General features: G+C 39.9%; 1 protein-coding gene across 15 annotated transcripts in view; it reads right to left on the bottom strand.

Moving 5' to 3' along the window:
* Positions 1-20,264, bottom strand: part of HHAT (hedgehog acyltransferase) — a 348,264-nt gene that overhangs the window by 242,239 nt on the left and 85,761 nt on the right. For all 15 annotated transcript variants that reach the window (XR_012432735.1, XR_012432736.1, XM_065541220.2 and 12 more), the window contains one exon: positions 11,742-11,913. Coding sequence is in view for 13 of the 15 variants with exons in the window: in XM_065541220.2 (XP_065397292.1) it covers positions 11,742-11,913 (172 nt within the window). In the remaining 2 variants the exon portion in view is untranslated. The remainder of the gene's footprint in view (positions 1-11,741; positions 11,914-20,264) is intronic.

Raw genomic sequence — 20,264 nt, 5'->3', positions numbered from 1 at the left:
ATGACCTCCCGTTTGCCAAAAGAAAGACTCTCTTAAATCCCCTCTTACTCAGCCTCTTTTCAACCTCTGATAAATTGAGCTTTCTTCTTGCAACCTTCACAAAACCATTGGCTTCCTCCCTTGTTTATTAAAATTCCTTCTCATTCGTTTTTGACTCCTCTTTTTCAGCTCACCTCTTAAATTTTAGCATTCCCTAAAGTTCTATACTTGGCCCTCCTTTATTCTCATTCTACACATTTTTCAAGGAAGTTCTTTCACTCTTGTGGCCTCAGTTATCACATGTGTGCAACAGTTCCCACGTACCTGTCTCCGTTGTCAATCCCACTCCTGAGCTCCAGTCGCATCTAACTATATAGTTGTCCTCTGTATCCCTGGGGAATTGGTTCCCAGAACCCCTACAGATACCAAAATCCATGGATGCTCACTTTTCAATGACACTTTTGAGAATGAAAGGAACTATTATAATGATGTCAGGACAACAGATATAAAATAGGACTGCAAAATGGGATATTTGGTCACTCTGCAAATCATAAGCCTCAAATTAATTGTTTTAAGAGTGGAATAAAACAATTATAAAATTTAAATCTTCTATTTTCTTGGCTGCCTATTATACTACTTTTCAAATTTTCCAATTTGAAACACTACACTGCAACTTTGTATTCAGAAGTATTTGCCCTAATACAAAGTACTGGCTGCCTCTCAAACAACTCTCTTCCCCCAGTCCTTGCCATTGGAAAGGGAATTTCATTCCAGTGTCCAACCTCTTCCCCATAGTAACCTGAAAGAAATTCCTGGTTACAACTAATCATGGGATGATTATAATATGGGCATATGACCCAGATGATGCAGTTACAGCTACAAGGTGCATAAAGGGGGAAGCTGCTGGAAATGTTTCTTGGGAGATTTCTTCCTTCTTAAAAAGAGGTATAGGGGAATTTCCATTTCTGGCAATATAACAGACTGTCCCATCTTGAAAATCATGCCAATGGAGAACACCTAAGAAATGTTAAATGAAATATGTAAAAGCATCATTTTAAAATATATGCTTGAGCTATTTGGAAAAGTCCTTGGAGACCAAACATATACATATAAAGTAAGAGCTGAAAAATGGGTGAGTGGTGGTGCTTGTCTTTACCCTGGTAAAACCTGCCAGGCTGCAAGGACCTAGGCTTTGTTTTCCACAAGCCACATGTGGGGACAGGCGGCGGTCCTGGGAGCCCATACACATAGGAGATCAGGGTGAGAGCTCACACAAATTCAGATTTCCAAAGCCCAAAATTCCCATTGCCGGTGTGTCCCCTCAGAATCCCAAGCCAGAAATGTAAGTGGCACCACGTTGGTAATAACTCCAAGCACCTGGCAGATATAAACCTAAATATTCTCTGGATGAATGTATTTCAAACACAGACACCAAAGAATTCCCAAGGACAAAGCAGCAATTAACATGGGCTCACAATCAAACATCCCAAAATATGGGTGAGAACTGACAGAAGTAAAATGGATAATCAGACTAACAAAGATTGCAGATGTAGAATTACGAGCTATAGAATATAAGATAAACATATTTATCATGTTTGAAAACATAAGTAAACTTGAAAGAATATGCAAGGAAAAGAAACCATAAGACCTCACAGATACAAAAAGGCATCAAAAAGAACTTATAAAAATAAAAAATAGGACTGATAAAAAGACATATTCAAATTTAGAAGAATTTAACCAAATATCAAATCAGTAATATGAACACACATTAAAAAGCATTATTTCAAATGGCTTTTGAATATAGAGCACTCAGTATCTACCTCGACTCTAAGAGAAAAAAAGAACTGAAATGATTCTTAAATGTCATTCAGTGATTTTTAGTCAAAATGTTGAGTATTATAATTTTGAAACTACTCATAGTGTCACCACAAATAATATGCTCATGTAGTTAGAAACTATGATCTTCATTAATAAAGAAAAAAGGCACAAGTATAAAATCAAAGTTGCTAAGAAAACACATAGTAATGTTAAATCTGAATTTAAAATCTCAGTATGAACTCACATTTTACAAAACTCATGTTTTTGTAAAAACATATTCCCCAGTCTACTCACTGGAAATTTTCAGGCCTCCAAACAATAGTACCCCTGTAGTAATGGACAGACTCAGATCTCGGCTCCCAAATATAATTCCCCAACTAAAAGGAACGAAGGCTCCTTTGAAGATTTGGCTGATTCCAATACAGGGCTAAGGAAAATATAAGATGAGCACTGGAGTATCTTTCAGTTCCAGAAACTAAGGAAACATTCAGAGTCAAATAAAGGCTCGTCAAGAGAACACAGAAGCCAGCCTGACCAAATTTGGGACAATTTTAGCATCCAAAAGGAAAATTACTACATTGAATTGTAAAATATAAAATTATTTGACACTACTATTGAAGGAGAATATTTCACTGAACTCCTTATTCTATAAAATGAAGTTTAAAGAGGAACGATTACACATTTGCCCTGGCTTTTTATGAGAAACTGTAGTCAGCTCCAGTTTATGATGGAAAAGTCTTCTTTACAGAAGAATGCCAGCTATCAAATGCAGGTATAATGATAGATTTGGAAAATCAGCATTTCAAACTCCTACTCAAAAAACTGATTCAGGCAAGTTTCATCAAAAAATGTTAAAACTATTCACTAACACTATTTTCCAGGTTTTTGGGGAACAAGATACTCAGATAGCACTGAATTAACATCCCACATATTGCTTGCTAATTGCAAAGGGATAAATGTACCTTCAGAAGAGAGAGATGGGGCGCCACCACCATATGCAGGTGATTTAACTTTGTGATGCAAACAGAGGGGGCCACCTGACATTATATGCACCCCACAGATACAACACGAAACACAGGGCATTCTAAAGTTATTTTTGCAAAAAAATTGTTTTATTAAATCAAGACTCTAGAGGATCTAGATCTAAGTTTCAATTTACAGAAACAGACAGGATAGAAGAACAAATTTAAGAATAACGCAATTTAAAAAAAATCAAATCCAGCGTGTGGGACATTTTAAAAGACAATAGGTCTGGACTCCTCAAAAAGTCTTATCATTTTAAAACATGGTTGAACTATTCTAGATTGAAGTAGACTAATAGACATGAAACCAAATGATGCATTTGGCTGATTCTGGGTTGACAAAAATAACTTTAAAATATATTTGGAGACAACTAGGAAAATGTGAAGATAGACTAGATATTAGGTATTAGAAAAGTACTATTTTCAAGCGTGATATGTAATTGTAGTTAGGTAGGAGAATGTTACTTGGGGGCAAAAATTAACAATTGTTGGATCTACACGGTGGATCCATTGTGTTTGTTACATAATTCCTTCAAACATTCTAGATATTTAAAATTTCTCATAAGAATTGGGGAAAGTTTAAGTATGCCATATCACCTATGATTTTATAGGTGATATGATAGGTATTGTAGCTAAAAATAATTAACCACTTTAATCTATGAAGGTTTTTCTTTTGGCGGGGGGCGCGGAGTGGAGGACAGAGTCTCACTCTGTTGCCCAGGCTGCTGGAGTGCAGTGGTGCGATCATAGCTCACCGCAGCCTTGACCTCCTGGGCTCAAGTGATTCTCCCATCTCAGCCTGAGTAGCTGGCACTACAAAATCATATAATTACATGGAAATTGAATGACCTGCTTCTGAATTACTTTTGGGCAAATGATGAAATTAAGGCAAAATGAGCAAGTTCTTTCAAACCAACCAGAATAAAAATACAACATACCAGAGTCTCTGGGACACAGCTAAGGCAACGTTAAGAGGGTAAGTTATAGCACTAAATGACTACAACAAAAAGTTAGAAAGATCTCAAGTTAATAACCTAACATCAAAACTAAAAGAACTAAAGAACCAAGAACAAACCAAACCCAAAGCTAGCAGAAGACGAGAAATAACCAAAATCAGAGCTGCACTAAAGGGATTAGAGACTTGAAAGGTCAGTGAATCCAGGAATTGGTTTTTTAAAAAAAATTAATAAATAGACCACTAGCTAGACTAATAAAGAAAAGAGAGAAGATTCAAATGAACACAATAAGAAACAAGGGGGATATTACCACTGACCCCACAGAAATACAAACAACCATCAGAGAATATTATGAATATGTCAAACTAGAAAATCTAGAAGAAAGTTACCATTTCCAGGACACATACACCCTCCCAAGACAGAACCAGGAAAAGAACTGAATTCCTGAACAGACCAATAAGAAGCTCTGAAATTGAAGCAGTAATAAATAGCTTACCAACCAAAAAAGCCCAGGACCAGATGGCTTCACAGCTAAATTCTACCAGATGTACAAAAAAGAGCTGGTACCATTCCTACTGAAACTATTCCAAAAAATTGAGGAGGAGAGATTCCTACCTAACTCATTCTATGAGGCCAGCATCATCCTGATACCAAAACCTGGCAGAGATACAAAAAAAGAAAACTTCAGGCCAATGTCCTTGCAAACATCAATGCAAAAATCCTCAACAAAACACTGGCAAACAGAATCCACCACTGCACTAAAAAGCTTATGCACCACAATCAAGTAGGCTTTATCCCTGGGACACAAGGTTGACTCAACATATGTAAATCAATAAATGTAATTTATTACAAAAACAGAACTAAAGAAAAAAACCACATGATTATCTCGATAGATGCAGAAAAAGCTTTCAATAAAATACAACATCCATTCATGGTTAAACACTCTCAATAAACTAGGTATTAAAGGAAGTAAAACTACCCGTTTGTAGATGACATGATCCATGTTGAGAAAACGCCATCATCTCAGCCCAAAAGCTTCATAAGCTGGTAACTTCAGCAGAGCCGCAGGAAACAGAATCAATGTGCAAAAATCACTAGCATACGTATACACCAACAACAGTCAAGCTGAGAGCCAAATCAGCAACAAACTACCATTCACAACTGCCACAAAAATAATAAAATACCTAGCAATGCAGCTAACTAGGGAAGTGAAAGATAGCTACAAGGATAACTACAACCCACCGCTCAAAGAAACCAGAGATGATACAAAACAAATGGGAAAACATTCCATGTTCATGGATGGGAAGAATCAATATTGTGAAAATGGCCATACTGCTCAAAGCAATTTACAGATTCAATGCTATTCTTATTAAACTACCATTGACATTCTTCACCAAGCTAGAAAAAACTATTTTAAAATTCATATGGAACCAAAGAAGAGCCCTATATCCAAGGCAATCTTAAGCAAACAGAACAAAGCTGGAGGCATCATGCTACTTAACTTCAAACTACACTAAAGGGCTATAGTAACCAAAACAGCATGATACTGATACAAAAACCAACACATAGACTGATGAAACAGAACAGAGAATCCAGAAATAAGGCCACACACATACAACTATATGAACTTCAACAAACCTGGCGAAAACAAGCAATGGGGAAATAATTCCCTATTCAATAAATGGTGCTGGGATAACTGGCTAGCCATATGCAGAAGACTAAAACTGGACCCCTTCCTTATAGCACATACAAAAATTAACCCAAGATAGATTAAAGACAGAAATGTAAAACCCAAAACTATAAAAACCCTGGAAGACAATCTAGGCAATACCATTTGGGACACAAGCATGGGCAAAGACTTCATGACGAAGATGCCAAAAGCAATTGCAACAAAAGCAAAATTGACAAATGGGATCTAATTAAAGAGCTTCTGCACAGCAAAACAAACTATCAACAGAGTAAACAGACAATCTACAAAATGGGAGAAAATTTTTGCACACTAGGCATCTGACAAAGGTCTAATATCTAGCATCTCAAAGAACTTAAGCAAATTTACAAGAAAAAAATAAACAATTTCATTAAGTAATAGGCAAAGGACATAAAGTCTTTTCAAAAGAAGACATACATGTGGCCAACAATCATGTGAAAAAAAAGCTCAGCATCACTGATCATTAGAGAAATACAAATCAAAACCACGATGAGATCCCATCTCATGCCAGTCAGAATGGCTGTTACTAAAAAGTCCAAAAATAACAGATGCTGGCCAGATTGTGGAGAAACAGGAACACTTATACACTGTTGGTAAGAGTGTAAATTAGTTCAACCATTATAGAAGACAGTGTGGCAATTCCTGAAAGACCTAAAGACAGAAATACCATTTGACCCAGCAATCCCATTACTGGTTATATACTGAGAGGAATATAAATAGTGTTATTATAAAGACGCACTCATGTGTATGTTCATTGCAACACTATTCACAATAGCAAAAACATGGAATCAACCTAAATGCCCATCAACAATGCCCAGCCTGGATAAAGAAAATGTGGTACATATACACCATGGAATACTATGCAGCCATAAAATAGAACAATATAATGTCCTTTGCAGGGACATGGTTGGAGCTGGAGGCATAGAAGAGAACAACATGCACTGGGGCCTATCATGGGGTGGACGGTGGGAGGAGGGAGAAGATCAGGAAAAATAACTAATGGGTACTCAGCTTAATAGCTGGGTGATGAAATATCTGTACCAAAAAAAAAATAAACCATGGCACAAATTTCCTATGTAATAAACCTGCACATGTACCCCTGAACTTAGAGTTAAAAAAAAGAAAGAAAGAAAGAAAAACCTAAAGACTCTACCAAAAAAACTATTTGAATTGATAAACAAATTCAGTAAAGCTGCAGGGTACAATTAGACAAAAATCAGTATCATTTCTATACACAAACAGTGAACTAAAGAAATCAAGAAGGCAATTCCACTTCCAGTAGCTACAAAAAAGTAAAATAACTAGGAGTAAATTTAACTAAGGCGGTGAAAACCTTCACAAGGAAAACTGCAAAACACTGATGAAAGAAATACAAACATTGAAGAGGATACAAACAAATGGAAAAACATCCCATGCTCATGGATTGAAAGAATATTGTTAAAATGACAATACTACTCAAAGCAATTTATAGATTTAATACAATTCGTATCAAAATACCAGTAACATTCTTCACAAAAATAGAAAAAAAAAAACCCTAAAATTTGTGTGGAACCACAAAAGATCCTGAGTAGCCAAAGCAATTCTGAGCAAAAAGAACAAAGCTGGAGTCAGAACACTGCCAGACCTCAAAATATACTACAAAACTGTAGTAACCAAAACAACATGGTACTTGCATAGAAACAGGCACATAGATCAATATAAAAGAATAGAGAACCCAGAAATTAATCCACTATCTAAGCCAACTGATTTTTGACAAAGCTGCCAAAAACACTCATTAAGGAAAGGACAGTCTGTTCAACAAATGGTACTGAGAAAACTGGATACCCAAATGCAGAAGAATTGAACCAGACCCCCACCTCTCACCCTCAAAATGTAATACCAGGCCAATGTGGTGAAACCCCATCTCTACCAAAAATATAAAAATTAACCAGGTGTGGTGGCAGGCACCTGTAATTCTAGCTACTGAGGAGGCTGAGGCAAGAGAATCACTTGAAACCAAGAGACGGAGGTTGCAATAAGCCGAGGTCACACCACTGCACTCCAGCCTGAGCGACGGGACGAGACTCTGTCTCAAAAAAAAAAAAAAGAAACAGAAAATGTGGTATTTTTACACCATGGAATACCATGCCACCATAAAAAAGAATGAAATTTTATCATTTGAGGCAACAAAGATGGAACTGGGGGACATTCTGTTAAGTGAAATAAGCTAGAAACAAAAAGTTAACGCTACATGTTCTCACTCATAGGTGGAAGCTAATAAATGTTCATACAGAAGTGAAAAAACCAAAGAGAAAATACTAGAAGCTGGAAAGGGAGGGATAGGGAGAGATTTGTTAAAAGATACAAAACTACAGTACGTAGAAGGAATAAGTTGTAGTGTTCTATAGCACTGTAGGATGACTAGCGTTAATTATATATTACACAGTTTCAAACAGCTAGAAGGAAAATACTGAATGTTCCCAACACAAAGAAATGATAAATGCTTGTGATGATGCATATGCTAATTACCCTGATCTGATCACCATACATTGTATGTACCAAAACATCACCATGTACCCCATGAGTATGTACAGTTATTATTTGTCAATTTAAAAAAAAAATTATTTTGGATGGTTTATATTTTATCAGTCTATGATGCAAATGTCCATAATAACCAAAGATTTTTTTAACTTTAAAAGTTTTAGAAGAAAATAGAGAATTACCTAATTATTTTTATTTATATTTTTGAAATAATTATTTTTGAAAGACCCAAAAAAGTAAAAATGATAAATAAAAATGTCTAAATGCAACTGCATTAAAATAAAGCCTGTTCATCAAAAGACAACATACAAACATTAGAAGTCAAACCACAAACCAAAAGATGTCAATATTTGCAACTACACATACGACTTTTTTCAAATAATATAGAATAAATTTTATGAATCCATAAGAAAAAGACAGAAATCCCATTAGAAAAATGGGCAAAAGTTATCAACAGTTATTCATTAGAAATGATATACCAGGCCAGGCACAGGGGCTCACAGATGTAAGCTTAGGAATTTGGGAGGCTGAGGTGGGTGGATCACTTGAGGTCAGGAGATCAAGACCAGCCTGGCCAACATGGTGAAACCCTGTCTGTACTAAAAATACAAAAATTAGCTGAGTATGGTGGTGCACGCCTGTAATCTCAGCTACTTGGAAGGCTGAGGTATAAGAATTGCTTCAACTCAAGAGGTGGAAGTTGCAGTGAGTTGAGATCACCCATACTCCAGCCTGGGTGACAGAGTGGGACTATCTCAAAAATAAATAAGAAATAATATAATAAAATCCTTTAAGCCTATGAAAAGATGCTCAAATTTATTAGTAACCAAGGAAAGGCAAATTAAAACCATGAGATAAAATTCACAACCACCAGATTTTCAAAATTAAAAGATATGTGAATTAATTTCCGGGTTCTCTATTCTTTTATATTGATCTACATGCCTGTTTTTATGCCAGTACCATGATGTTTTGGTTACTACAGCTTTGTAGTATATTTTGAGATGTGGCAGTGTTCTGACTCCAGCTTTGTTTTTTTTTTTTTTGCTCAGAATTGCTTTGGTTATTCCGGTTCTTTTCTGGTTCCACACAAATTTTAGTTTGTTTTTTTTTTTTTCTGTGAAGAATGTCACTGATAGGGATTGTATTAAATCTATAAATTGCTTTGAGTAGTATCAAGTGTTGGTGAGAATTTCAAGCAAGGGAAACCCTCATACACTGCCAAGAAGAGCATAAATTGGTTTAGCCAATTTAAAAAATAATTTATGTTATAAATCTGAACATATATACTACCCATGATACTTATTTCTAGATATAGATATATAGACATACATATATTCGAGCAATGTTTGACAAACTCTGGATAGTGACTCATCCAATTCAGGGATTTTAAAATAGAATATTTTAAAATAGAATAATATGGAACAGAAAATATCAGCCAGTATACATTGCAGGTGGTTCAAGGTAAAGTATGACTTTGTGAGAGTTTACACACAGACACAGACATGCATACACTCATGCACACACCTGTAATACAAAATGTATTTCTTACTGTGGGTAATGTGCCAAAGAGTTTGAAAGTTATAGCCCTACAGGGAAACCCTTACACATGAGCTCCAAGAGACACAGAAATGGCATTATATGGAACAGCAAAACCCTGTAAAAAAACTCAAATGTCCTTCTATATGTAGAATGGACAAATAACTTCTTGTATATAGATACACTGGAATGCTATACAGCAGTGAAAATAAGTGGTACCTAGTTACATGTTAACATGAATATTTCTCAAAAACATGTTAAACAAGAAAATCAAGTCATAGAACATACATACCAAGTATGAATCTATTCATATGAAGAGGTGTTAACATATGCAATTTTAACTGTGGTAAAAGTACGACGAAAAAAAAGAAAAGGATAAATACAATATTCAGGTTACCTTTTCAGAAAGGGTGACAGAGGCTGATGGGATTAGGAGCACAAACTAAGGGCTTCTAAGATTCTGGTTAGTTTAAGCTGAATGGTAGACATACAAAAGGTGTGTTGGTGCCATCAGAGTCACATAATTTACCACCCCTAGTGCTGAACTTAGGTATCATTGTTATATGGAATAACTTTTCCTTATTGTTTAAGCGCCATTTTGAATTGTGTCTTCCATTACTTGTAGTTTAAAAACCCTCACGCTGAAACAGTCCCTTAGTTTGTATCCTGTACAACTGGGATCTGACTTAGTATAAGCTATCATTTAATCATATTCTGTTTGTCTAATTGTATCATTAAAACCTTACAATATTAAGCAACCCCAAACTATAAAAAATTTTGTTTTGAAGAAAGAGACTATCATTAAAATAACTTAGCATTTTTTCCATCTTAAAGGTTTCTTCCTTGGAAACATCCTGATTAAGTACGTGTGATACCAAGAACAATCAAGATTTGTTTAGGAAGATCTATGAAATGTTAAACAGATAAGGAGGGAGTCGGGCTTGTACTCTTGCCCTCAGCAGGAAACAGCTTAATCTGCCTGAGGATCACAGTTATTGGAGCTACAGGCTGGAGGTCAGAGTACAGGCAGAAGTCAGTCACTGCAGGAGTCCTCAAAAAAAGAGAGAACAAGGAAGTGAAGAGATTTTATTCAGAAACGGGCATGGGCTCTGCTGTTTTGGCCAGAGGAATAAAGAAGAGTGGTTTCTCCACAGACAAATCCTATACTGGAGACTAGCCCTGCGGAGGAAATAAGACTTCCATGCCACCTCCCTGGCAGACACACAGGAAAGGGTAGATAAGAAAAGGGGATCTACAGAGGGAAATACACACACACCCTTTATTCTATCCCCCAGACACTTTACAAGGTATACCCTCAATGTGCGGCACTTTCTAATATCCTCCTATTATTCCACAAAGTTAAGTCTCCCTGTTTTACAGATGAGGGTGCTGGAGCTCAGAGGTTAAGTAAACTGCCAAGGTTACCCATCAGTCATTGGTGAAGCTGAAACTCAAACCTACAACTGTGTGATCCTCAAACTCATACTTTTTTGAGACAGAGTCATGCTTTGTCACCCAGGCTGGAGTGTGGTGGCATGACCTTGGCTTACTGCAAACTCCGCCTCCCAGATTCAAGTGATTCTCCTGCCTCAGTTTCTCGAGTAGCTGGGATTACAGGTGTCTCTCACCACACCTGGCTAATTTTTGTACTTTTAGTAGAGACATGATTTCACCATCTTGGCCAGGCTGGTCTCAAACTCCTGACCTCAAGTGATCTGCCCGCTTCAGCCTCCCAAAGTGCTTGGATTACAGGCATGAGCCACCACAACCAGCCTCGTATTCTTTTATACCCTATGCACAAAGAACAAGGAAGACTGTGGAACAACTCAATCTTGGAGCATTCCCTCTTAGAATGAACTCAAAGCTGCCCCCAGCAACTCCTGCTTTCTACTGCTAAACGCAATGCTAGCTATCTGTGAAGATGTGGACCCAGCTAAGCTCAGTAGGATCCCATTACAGAGGAGAATGCCACCATTCTTGGTTCCCAGATTATAAGCACAGCTCTCACTTCCGTCAATCATGTCAACCACATCAACCACTTCTCACGTGCATAATCTTGGCCACAAGAGGAGTAGGTTAAAAAATAATAATAAAGAGGGTTTGCTCTAGGCAGCTGCACCCCTCCTCACCCCCACTCCAGCTCCACTCTGATGCTAACTGACTACTGGGGCTCATCCCACTGTTAGTGATTCCCACAATTACCTAACGTCCAACCAGAGACAGCCTCCAGGAGGGGGATGCTGCTGTAGATGGCATGCATGTACATCAGGTGAGCCATCAGCTCGGCCAGCCACCACCAGCAAAGAAGGCGGCCCAGCCCCAGGGCCAGGACACACAGGTTGCCCTTCAGGGATTCATGCTCCTGCTGCTGCATCTAAAGTGGAAACAAAAGAGGTCATTAGGTGGTGATTGATTTCTGAAACAGTCCCCTCGATAAGATTTTTCATAAACTTCCCACAAACATTATTGCTATGCCGGCTGACAGAGGGTTGGTTTGGCTTGTCTTGGGAACACTCAACATTCTTGGGTGGAAGAATCATATCTGAGCTTGAACACTGTCTCAAAATAAGAATGGGGGATGGGGGTCAACAAGCTAGCCTAGTGCCAAGAACCAAAGCCACGTTCTGCACTGATCCCTCCACTCCAGCATCAGCCCTGGGAAAACCCAAGTGGAAGGGCAGCACACGGTGTATTTTCCCCACTGGGAATTTGGAGTTTCTTTAGGCTACAGGCGCCACCCTGCCTGAATTCTTCCATCACCTACTCATGTCTGAGGCTGGTAAAAGCAGGGCCCACTCAAAAAGAGACACAGGACTGGTAGAAGAGACAGAGAAAAAGACAGGGGCTGAGAGCAAGGGAAAATGATGTGTGGGAGTGTCATTTCACCCTAAGTTGTTTTCGAAACATGGCAGACAATATGTGGAACAAGTCTCTTGCCTAGTAGGCAGCAGAGCATAACAGTTAAGAATACAGACTTTAGAAAACATACAATAAGGTGGGTCACGGTGGCTCACACCTGTAATCCCAGGATTTTGGGAGGCCCACGTGGGCAGATCACCTGAGGTCAGGAGTTCGAGACCAGCCTGGCCAATATGGTGAAACCCCATCTCTACTAAAAATACAAAAATTAGCCAGGCGTGGTGTGACACATGCCTGTAATCCCAGCTACTCAGGAGGCTGAGGCAGGAGAATTGCTTGAACCCGGGAGACAGAGGTTGCAGTGAGCCAAGATCACACCACTGCACTCTAGCCTGGGCGACACAGCGAGACTCCGTCTAAAAAACAAAACAAAGAAAAAGTAAAATAAATCACTTTGGGTAGTTTTGTCATCAAAACAATATTGAGTCTTTCACTCCATAAACTCGGGCTGTTTTTCCATTTATCAGGTCTTCTTTAAATTTCTTTCAGCAATGTGTGTAGTGTCCAGTGTACAAGTCTTATACCTCTTTGATTAAAGTTATTCCTGAATATTTTGTTCTTTTTGATGTTATTAGAAAAGGAATTTTCTTCTTTAAAAAATGGACTTTAGAGTCAGAGGATCAAGATCAAATTCTACCACAAACTACGCAGCCGTGTGATCCTGAGCAAATTACTTAACCTTTCAGAGTCTGGGCTTCCTCAAACATAAAGTAAAAAACATTGTTGTGATGATTAAATATGATGAAGTATGTGAAGTACTAAGTACAGTGACTGGCATACAAGAAGCCCTGGATACTTGGTAGTTAGTATCTATCATTAACCATTTCCATGTATGTCTTCCCATCCTTCCCATGTGATGTCCCAGACAACCAGCTACAGGGCAGCATTAGGAGACAGCTCAGAGCCAAACACCAAAGGCAAGAGAGGAATGTCACAGATACAAATAGAAGCTACTGAGGGCATACTCAATACATGTGGACAACACAGACGAAAAATTTTAAAGCCTGGTTCTGTGGTCTCACCTCACTGCCTGTTGTTTAGAGATGCATAATAACTTAAAACACATAGATTCTAGAATTCATAAACATGCTGGAAAATGTGAAGTGAATTCCATTTCATTCAGCCTTATACCACTAAACAAATATAAATACAGAAAAACTAGAGAGAGCAGTAAGTTTTCTGGATCTCACAATGACAAGATTTTATTAGACTGAAAGCTCCCTTGAAATGTAGAGGACAGACTAATGTTAAATGTCGAAGCTGCATCTGCACACACTAGCCGGTGGAGGAAATGAGCTTGCTTTAGCATTTGCCTACCAGGGCTCATGACACAAAGGCCCATTCCGTGAGGTAGCTCCTTAGCTTCTCTCTCCTCTACCATCAGGATGCAGTGGGTCCCACTGCAGCCAGGAGAGTGGCAGGCACTGCCCCCAGTGGGGAAGACAGAGTTACACAGCAGGGGATTTATTTTTATTCCATTTTCTAACACTTCCAGTGTTAGAAACTTCCAGTCTCTCAAACTGTCCTCCCGCAACAAGAAGCCAGGCTAAGAAATTTTGGTCGGCTCATTGGCATTACAATCTTCTGCACAAACAGCTTTCTCCCTTTTGCCATCTGCTTGGTTAACTATGCCCAGGAAAGCTTGTTGGTTTAACTTTTAAAATGTAAATTAGGCTGGGTATGGTGGTGGCTCACATCTATAATCCCAGTACTTTGGGAGGCGGAGGCAGGTGGATCACCTGAGGTCAGGAGTTCGAGACCAGCCTGGCTGACATGGTGAAACCCCATCTCTATTAAAAATACAAAAATTAGCTGAATGTGGTGGCACACACCTGTAATCCCAGCTATCCAAGAGGCTGAGGCAGGAGAATCATTTTAACCCGGGAGGCAGAGATTGCAATGAGCCTAGACTATACCACTGCACTCCACCCTAGGTGACAGAGAGAGACTCTGTCTCAGAAAAAAAAAAAAAAGGAAAAAATTGGCAAAACTAACAGGAATTTCCCTTTTGCCTTTTGTTTCCCTCAGTTCACTTCAGGAAGACATTTTATGCAGTCACACCAATCTGCATTGTTAAGAAACAACAGTAACTGCTTTGGAGAATTCATCTGGTTAGTATTGACAGGAAGCAGAACTTGAGTTCTCCAAGAAGGAAGACTGGGTATCCTTGGGTATTTGCAGACTTGTATTGATCAGACCTAACTGCAATTAAAGATGCACTAGTGACCCCAGGCAGACCCCTTTCTGGGCATAAACTGAGAATGGTTTTCACTTGAATCCTTACCCCAAGCATGCATGCTCTGAGAGACCCTACAAAGTCTATGGCAGCAGATCTGTTACAAGCCAGTCAATCACTAAATCCTCAGCGTGGAAACATCGACCTGCCAGATCATTCACGTTTGTGTTAATAAACAAGAAGTTAAAAGGAAATAACCCAAATGTCCAACACTAGGGTGTTGGTTAAGTGCATGTGTGTACCTCAATATTATATAGTCATGAAAACTATTTTTATTCAATGTGCATAAAATAATCCAAGGCAGGAAAGATATACACCAAATGTCAACAGTGGTCATCTTTGGATGGTGAGAGTTTAGTTATTTTTGACAATTAATTTTTTTTTTTTAAGACACAGTTTCACTCTGTCACCCAGGCTGGAGTGCAGTGGCACAATCTCAGCTCACCCCAACCTCTGCCTCCCAGGTTCAAGCGATTCCTGTGCCTTAGCCTCCCAAGTAGCTGGGATTACAGGCACGTACCACCACCACACCTGGCTATTTTTTGTATTTGTAGTAGAGACAGGGTTTCTCCACATTGGCCAGGCTGGTCTCAAACTCCTGACCTCCAGTGATCCACCCACCTTGGCCTCCCAAAGTGCTGGGATTACAAGTGTGAGCAACCGCACCCGGCCAAATTGGTTCTTTTTTAAATCAGAGAAAAAGTAATGTGACCTTACAATATTGTGAATATTTGGACCCTCTCTGTTAGTGAGGCCAATGTCCTCAAGACCCCTCTATTTCTTCATCCTGTTTCTCCAAATGCCTGGCATCGGAACTTCTGCCAGGAAGCCCAGCATCCTCTATGAGTGAGTATTCTTCTCCGTGTTTTATGCTAGACTAATTTTTATTTCTCCTTTCCTTCTCCCTTCACTCTTAGGTTTTTTGTTTTTTTGTTTTTTGTAGCTATGTACTGAGTTCTTCTTTGTTCATTCTCAACCCTTTTCCAGCTCTCCAAAGCAAATTCATTTTGACCTAATAACCACTAGCAAAAGAAGAAATGATTACAAACACACTGCTCTGGTCTGCATGTTTGTGTCCCCCTAAAATTCATATGTTGAAATCCTAACCCCCAAGGAGATGGTACTAGGATGTGGGGCCTTTGAGAAGTGATTAGGTCATGAGAGTAAAGCCTTCATGATTAGGATTGGTGCTCTCATCAAGGAAACCTCAGAGAGTTAGTTAGTTCCTTCTACCATGTGAAGACAGTGAGAAGGTGCCAATCTATGAACAAGGAAGCAGGCCCTCACCAGACACGGAATCTGCCAGCTCATTGATCATGGAATTCCCAGCCTCTAGAACTGTAAGCAATACATTTATGTTGTTTATAAGCCAACCAGTTTATAGTATTTTGTTACAGCAGCCCAAATGGACTACGGCCGAAAATCAGTACCAAGAGTGGGAGTGCTGCTTTAACAAACACCCAAAAATATGCAATTAGTTTGGAAGGGGTAATGGATAGAGGCTGGAAGAGTTTGGAGGTGCATGCTTTAAGAAGTCTACATTGCTGTAAATGGATCTTTAAGGGAAATTTTGGCAAGGGCTCAGAAGGAAAGGAGAAGAGCTGTAGAGAAAGCCTCAATATTCTTAGAGAAGAGCTAAGCAGTAGTGAACAGAATGTTGGTGGAAATATGCATGGTAAAGGCCATCTGATGATTTCTTAGACAAGAGAAATATGGTATTGAAAACTGAAAGAAAAGCAATCCTGTTATGAACCAGCAAAGAAGTTGGCTGAATTGTGTTCATATCCTAGTGTTTCGTGGAAGGCAGAATTTGTGAGTAATGAAATTGGATATTTAGCTAAAGCCATTTCTAAGCAAAGTGTTGAAGGTGCAGCTTGGCTCCTCTTGACTGTTTATAGTAAAACAGTAGAGGAGAAAAGTGATTTAAAGACAAAAGTGTTAATCAGAAGGGAAGCAGAACTTAAAGATCTGGAAAACTCTCAGCTTTTCCATACTATAAAGAATGAGAAAGCCTCTTCAGGAGAGAACATTGAGAATGTGGCCAAACAACCACCTGATAAGGTTAGTCAGCTGTTTAAACAGAAGCCAGGACCCTCCTGTCCAAGACAATGGAAGAGTGATTCCAAAGGGAATTCAGTCATGAAAACGATTTTTGTTCAATGTGCATAAAATAATGAAAGGCTGGAAAGATATACACCAAATGCCAACAATGGTAATCTTTGGATGGTGAGATTTTAGTTATGTTTTACAATTAAAATTGGTTCTTTTCAGTCAGAGAAAAAGTAATGTAACATTATAATATTGTGAATATTTTGACCCTCTTTGCTGCCACCATCATCACAGGCCAGAGTGCAAAGGCCTGGGGGACAGAGCAATTGCAGATGCAAAGGAGGGGATGTCACTGCCCAGTCCTGCCTCACACTGTGGGCTCTGCTCCCCATTCCCCATCACCAAACTCCTTGGCTGCCCCAAGAGTGGCTTCTGTGGGCCCCAGTGCAGTGTAGTTGGCACTGCAACCAGCGAAGCTGTAAGCGGGTGTGGCTGCCTCCACCTAGATTTCTAACAATGCCTACAGAGCCATGGGGCCCAGACAAATAACTGCACAAAGGCAGGGTCCAGCAGAGCCATGCAGGTGGCACTGCTCTCATGACCCCAGACCAGTAGAGCCACCAGCTCAAGATTCTGGCCTGGGCGATTGGCAGGAGGCGCAAAGCCCCCATGAAGGCAGAGCCACAACCCCCCTCCCTGCCACCATGTGTCCAGAAGGCACCCCAGTGTGTCTGGAAGGTGAAACCTCCACCCTCGTGGGCCTGGAGGGCAGAGTAATGAGCCAAAAATGATGATTCCTGAGCCTTAAGGTTTTGGACTTCCTCGGGAGCTTTTACTCCTTTCTTCTTTCTGATTTCTACCTTTTGGAATTGGAGTGTCCATCCTATGCCTGTCTCACCATTGTATTTGGGTGCACAGAGCTTGATTTCACAGGCTCATAGCTGAAGGGGAATTTGCATTAGGATGAATCATACCTTGAGTATTACACACATCTGACTTAGATGATATTTAAAGGAGACTTTGGATTTCAGACACTTGAGCTGGTGCTGGAACAAGTTAATACTATTGGGGCTATCAGGATGGAATGAGTATATTTTGCATGTAAGGAGGATATTAATTTTCAGGTGGCAGGGGCAGAATGTTATAAATTGAATGTTTACATCCCTCCAAAAATTCCTATGTTGAAATCCTAACACCCAAGGTAATGGTACTAGGAGATGGGGTCTTTAGGAAGTAATTAGGTCATGAGGGCATTCTTCATGGTTGGGAATAGTGCCCTTACAAAAGAGATGCTGAAGAGTTAGACCCCTTCCACCACAAAAGCACACAGTGACAGATACCAGCCTGTGAACCAGGAAGCAGGCCCTTAGCAGACATCAAATCTGCCAGTGTCTTGATCTTGGACTTCCCAGCCTCTAGAACTGTCAGAAATAAATGTTTGATGCTTAGAAGCCATCCAGTTTATGATATTTTGTTATAGCAGTCTGAATGGACTAAGACATATACTATCCATTAGTCTGTAGAGGCTAGAGGAGTTCACACCAAGGTTAAGACATGTAGAGGCAGCAAAATCACTGTAGACCAATGGACAGGTCTTTCCTGGCACCCAGACTCTTTTCTTTATGACACAGGCTGTCACTCTATTGCCTAGGCTGGAATACAATGATGTGACCCTACCTCATGGTAGCCTTGATCTCCTGGGCTCAAGCGATCCTCCTGCCTCAGCCTCCCCAGTAGCTGGGACTACAGGCATGTACCACCATGCCCAGCTGATTTTTTTATTTTTTGTAGAGCTGAGTTTCACCATGTTGCCCAGGCTGGTCTCAAACTCCTGGCCTCAAGTGATCCTCCTACCTCAGCCTCCCAAAGCACTGGGATTACAGATATAAATCAGTGTGCCCAACCTGCCCAAACTCTTGGAGAGAAGCAAGTCTTCTAGCTGAACGCGATAATGGCCTCAAAAGCAGTGTTGACAGCAGATAATCTTCACCCACAGCCATATTTCTACAGTTTCTAAATAAGCAACTGTGCATATGGCCCACAGGCTGTTCAGCATAACCTACCCCAAGCTCAGGTCCCCTGAAGGCCAGGACTGCACCTCAGGCTTCCAAGCAGTGTTGGGTATGGAGCCCCATCCCAAGGAGTGGAGAGATAGCAGCTGGACTGGAAGGGAGCCAACAGGCCAGAACCAACAGCCCCCATGACAATCAAGAAAATACCACTAACACCCAATCACCTCTCAGTTCCAGGCAATCACGTTTCAAGGTCAATTCAAAGGCTTCCTTTCCCTCCTCAAACTACATAGTTTCTAAAATGACACAAATATCTTAATTAAGAAAAATCATGAGGTACATTTTGTCAGATGTTGCCTTCCTAATAATGACTTCCCTAGTTTCCACAAGCTAAAACTTCCCTACCAGGTTTAATAAGGCATAATTACATGTCACTACAGGACCAAAAGGGCTAGACCTTTCTCTGCAACACTCCCTTTCTGGTGCTAACTGCCTCCTTGCTCTGAGCAACAGAAATGTTTATTAATTGCACAAATAAGCCAGGCATGGTGGCTCATGCCTGTAATCGCAGCACTTTGGGAGGCAAAGGCAGGCGGATCACTTGAGGTCAGAAGTTCAAGACCAGCCTGGCCAACATGGTCAAACCCTGTCTCTACTAAAAATACAAAAATTAGCCATGTGTGGTAGCTTGTGCCTGCAATCCCAGCTACTCAGGAGGCTGAGGCAGGAGAATCGCTTGAACCTGGGAGGTGGAGGTTGCAGTGAGCTGAGATTGAGTCACTGCACTCTAGCCTGAGCGACAGAGCGAGACTCCATCTAAATTAAAAAAAAAAAATTGTACAAATAAACATAGCAAAAGAAAAACAATCCAACTTTCTATTTGCTTTCACCTGAAAAAAAAATAAAAAAATAAAAAAAGGTTTTTCATGATTCTTTAGACTCATATCATTATTACAGTCTATTTACATGTGCAATCTAATTGACTGGCTTTTGTTTAAAAAATCCGGCCAGGCATGGTGGCTCATGCCTGTAATCCCAGCACTTTGGGAGGCCAAGGAGGGCGATCACAAGGTCAGAAGATCGAGACCATCCTGGCTAACACAGTGAAACCTCGTCTCTACTAAAAAATAAAAAAAAATTAGCCGGGCCTGGTGGCAGGCACCTACAGTCCCAGCTACTCAAGAGACTGAGGCAGGAGAATGGCGTAAACCCAGGAGTTGGAGGTTGCAGTGAGCTGAGGTTGCGGCACTGCACTCCATCCTGGTCCACACAGCGAGACTCCATCTCAAAAAAAAAAAAAAAAAAAAAAAAAAGTCCAAAATTTGTCCCTTTTCGACCCAGCAGGAAGAACAGACAGCCCATATACAGCCCATCTAATGTGCAGGGCAGCTCTCTTGCCTGCATGCAAAGTACTTCATTTGAGACATTTCAAACCTAGGGGACTGCCAACCTTAAGACCACTGGAAACTGCTACCATGGAAATTGAGAAGTTCAAGCATCACTAAAAAA

Source organism: Macaca fascicularis, chromosome 1 (genome assembly GCF_037993035.2).
Source record: "Macaca fascicularis isolate 582-1 chromosome 1, T2T-MFA8v1.1".
Taxonomy (NCBI): domain Eukaryota; kingdom Metazoa; phylum Chordata; class Mammalia; order Primates; family Cercopithecidae; genus Macaca; species Macaca fascicularis.
The sequence above is the reverse complement of the archived record's forward strand: the minus strand, read 5'-3'. Positions and strand labels throughout refer to the sequence as shown.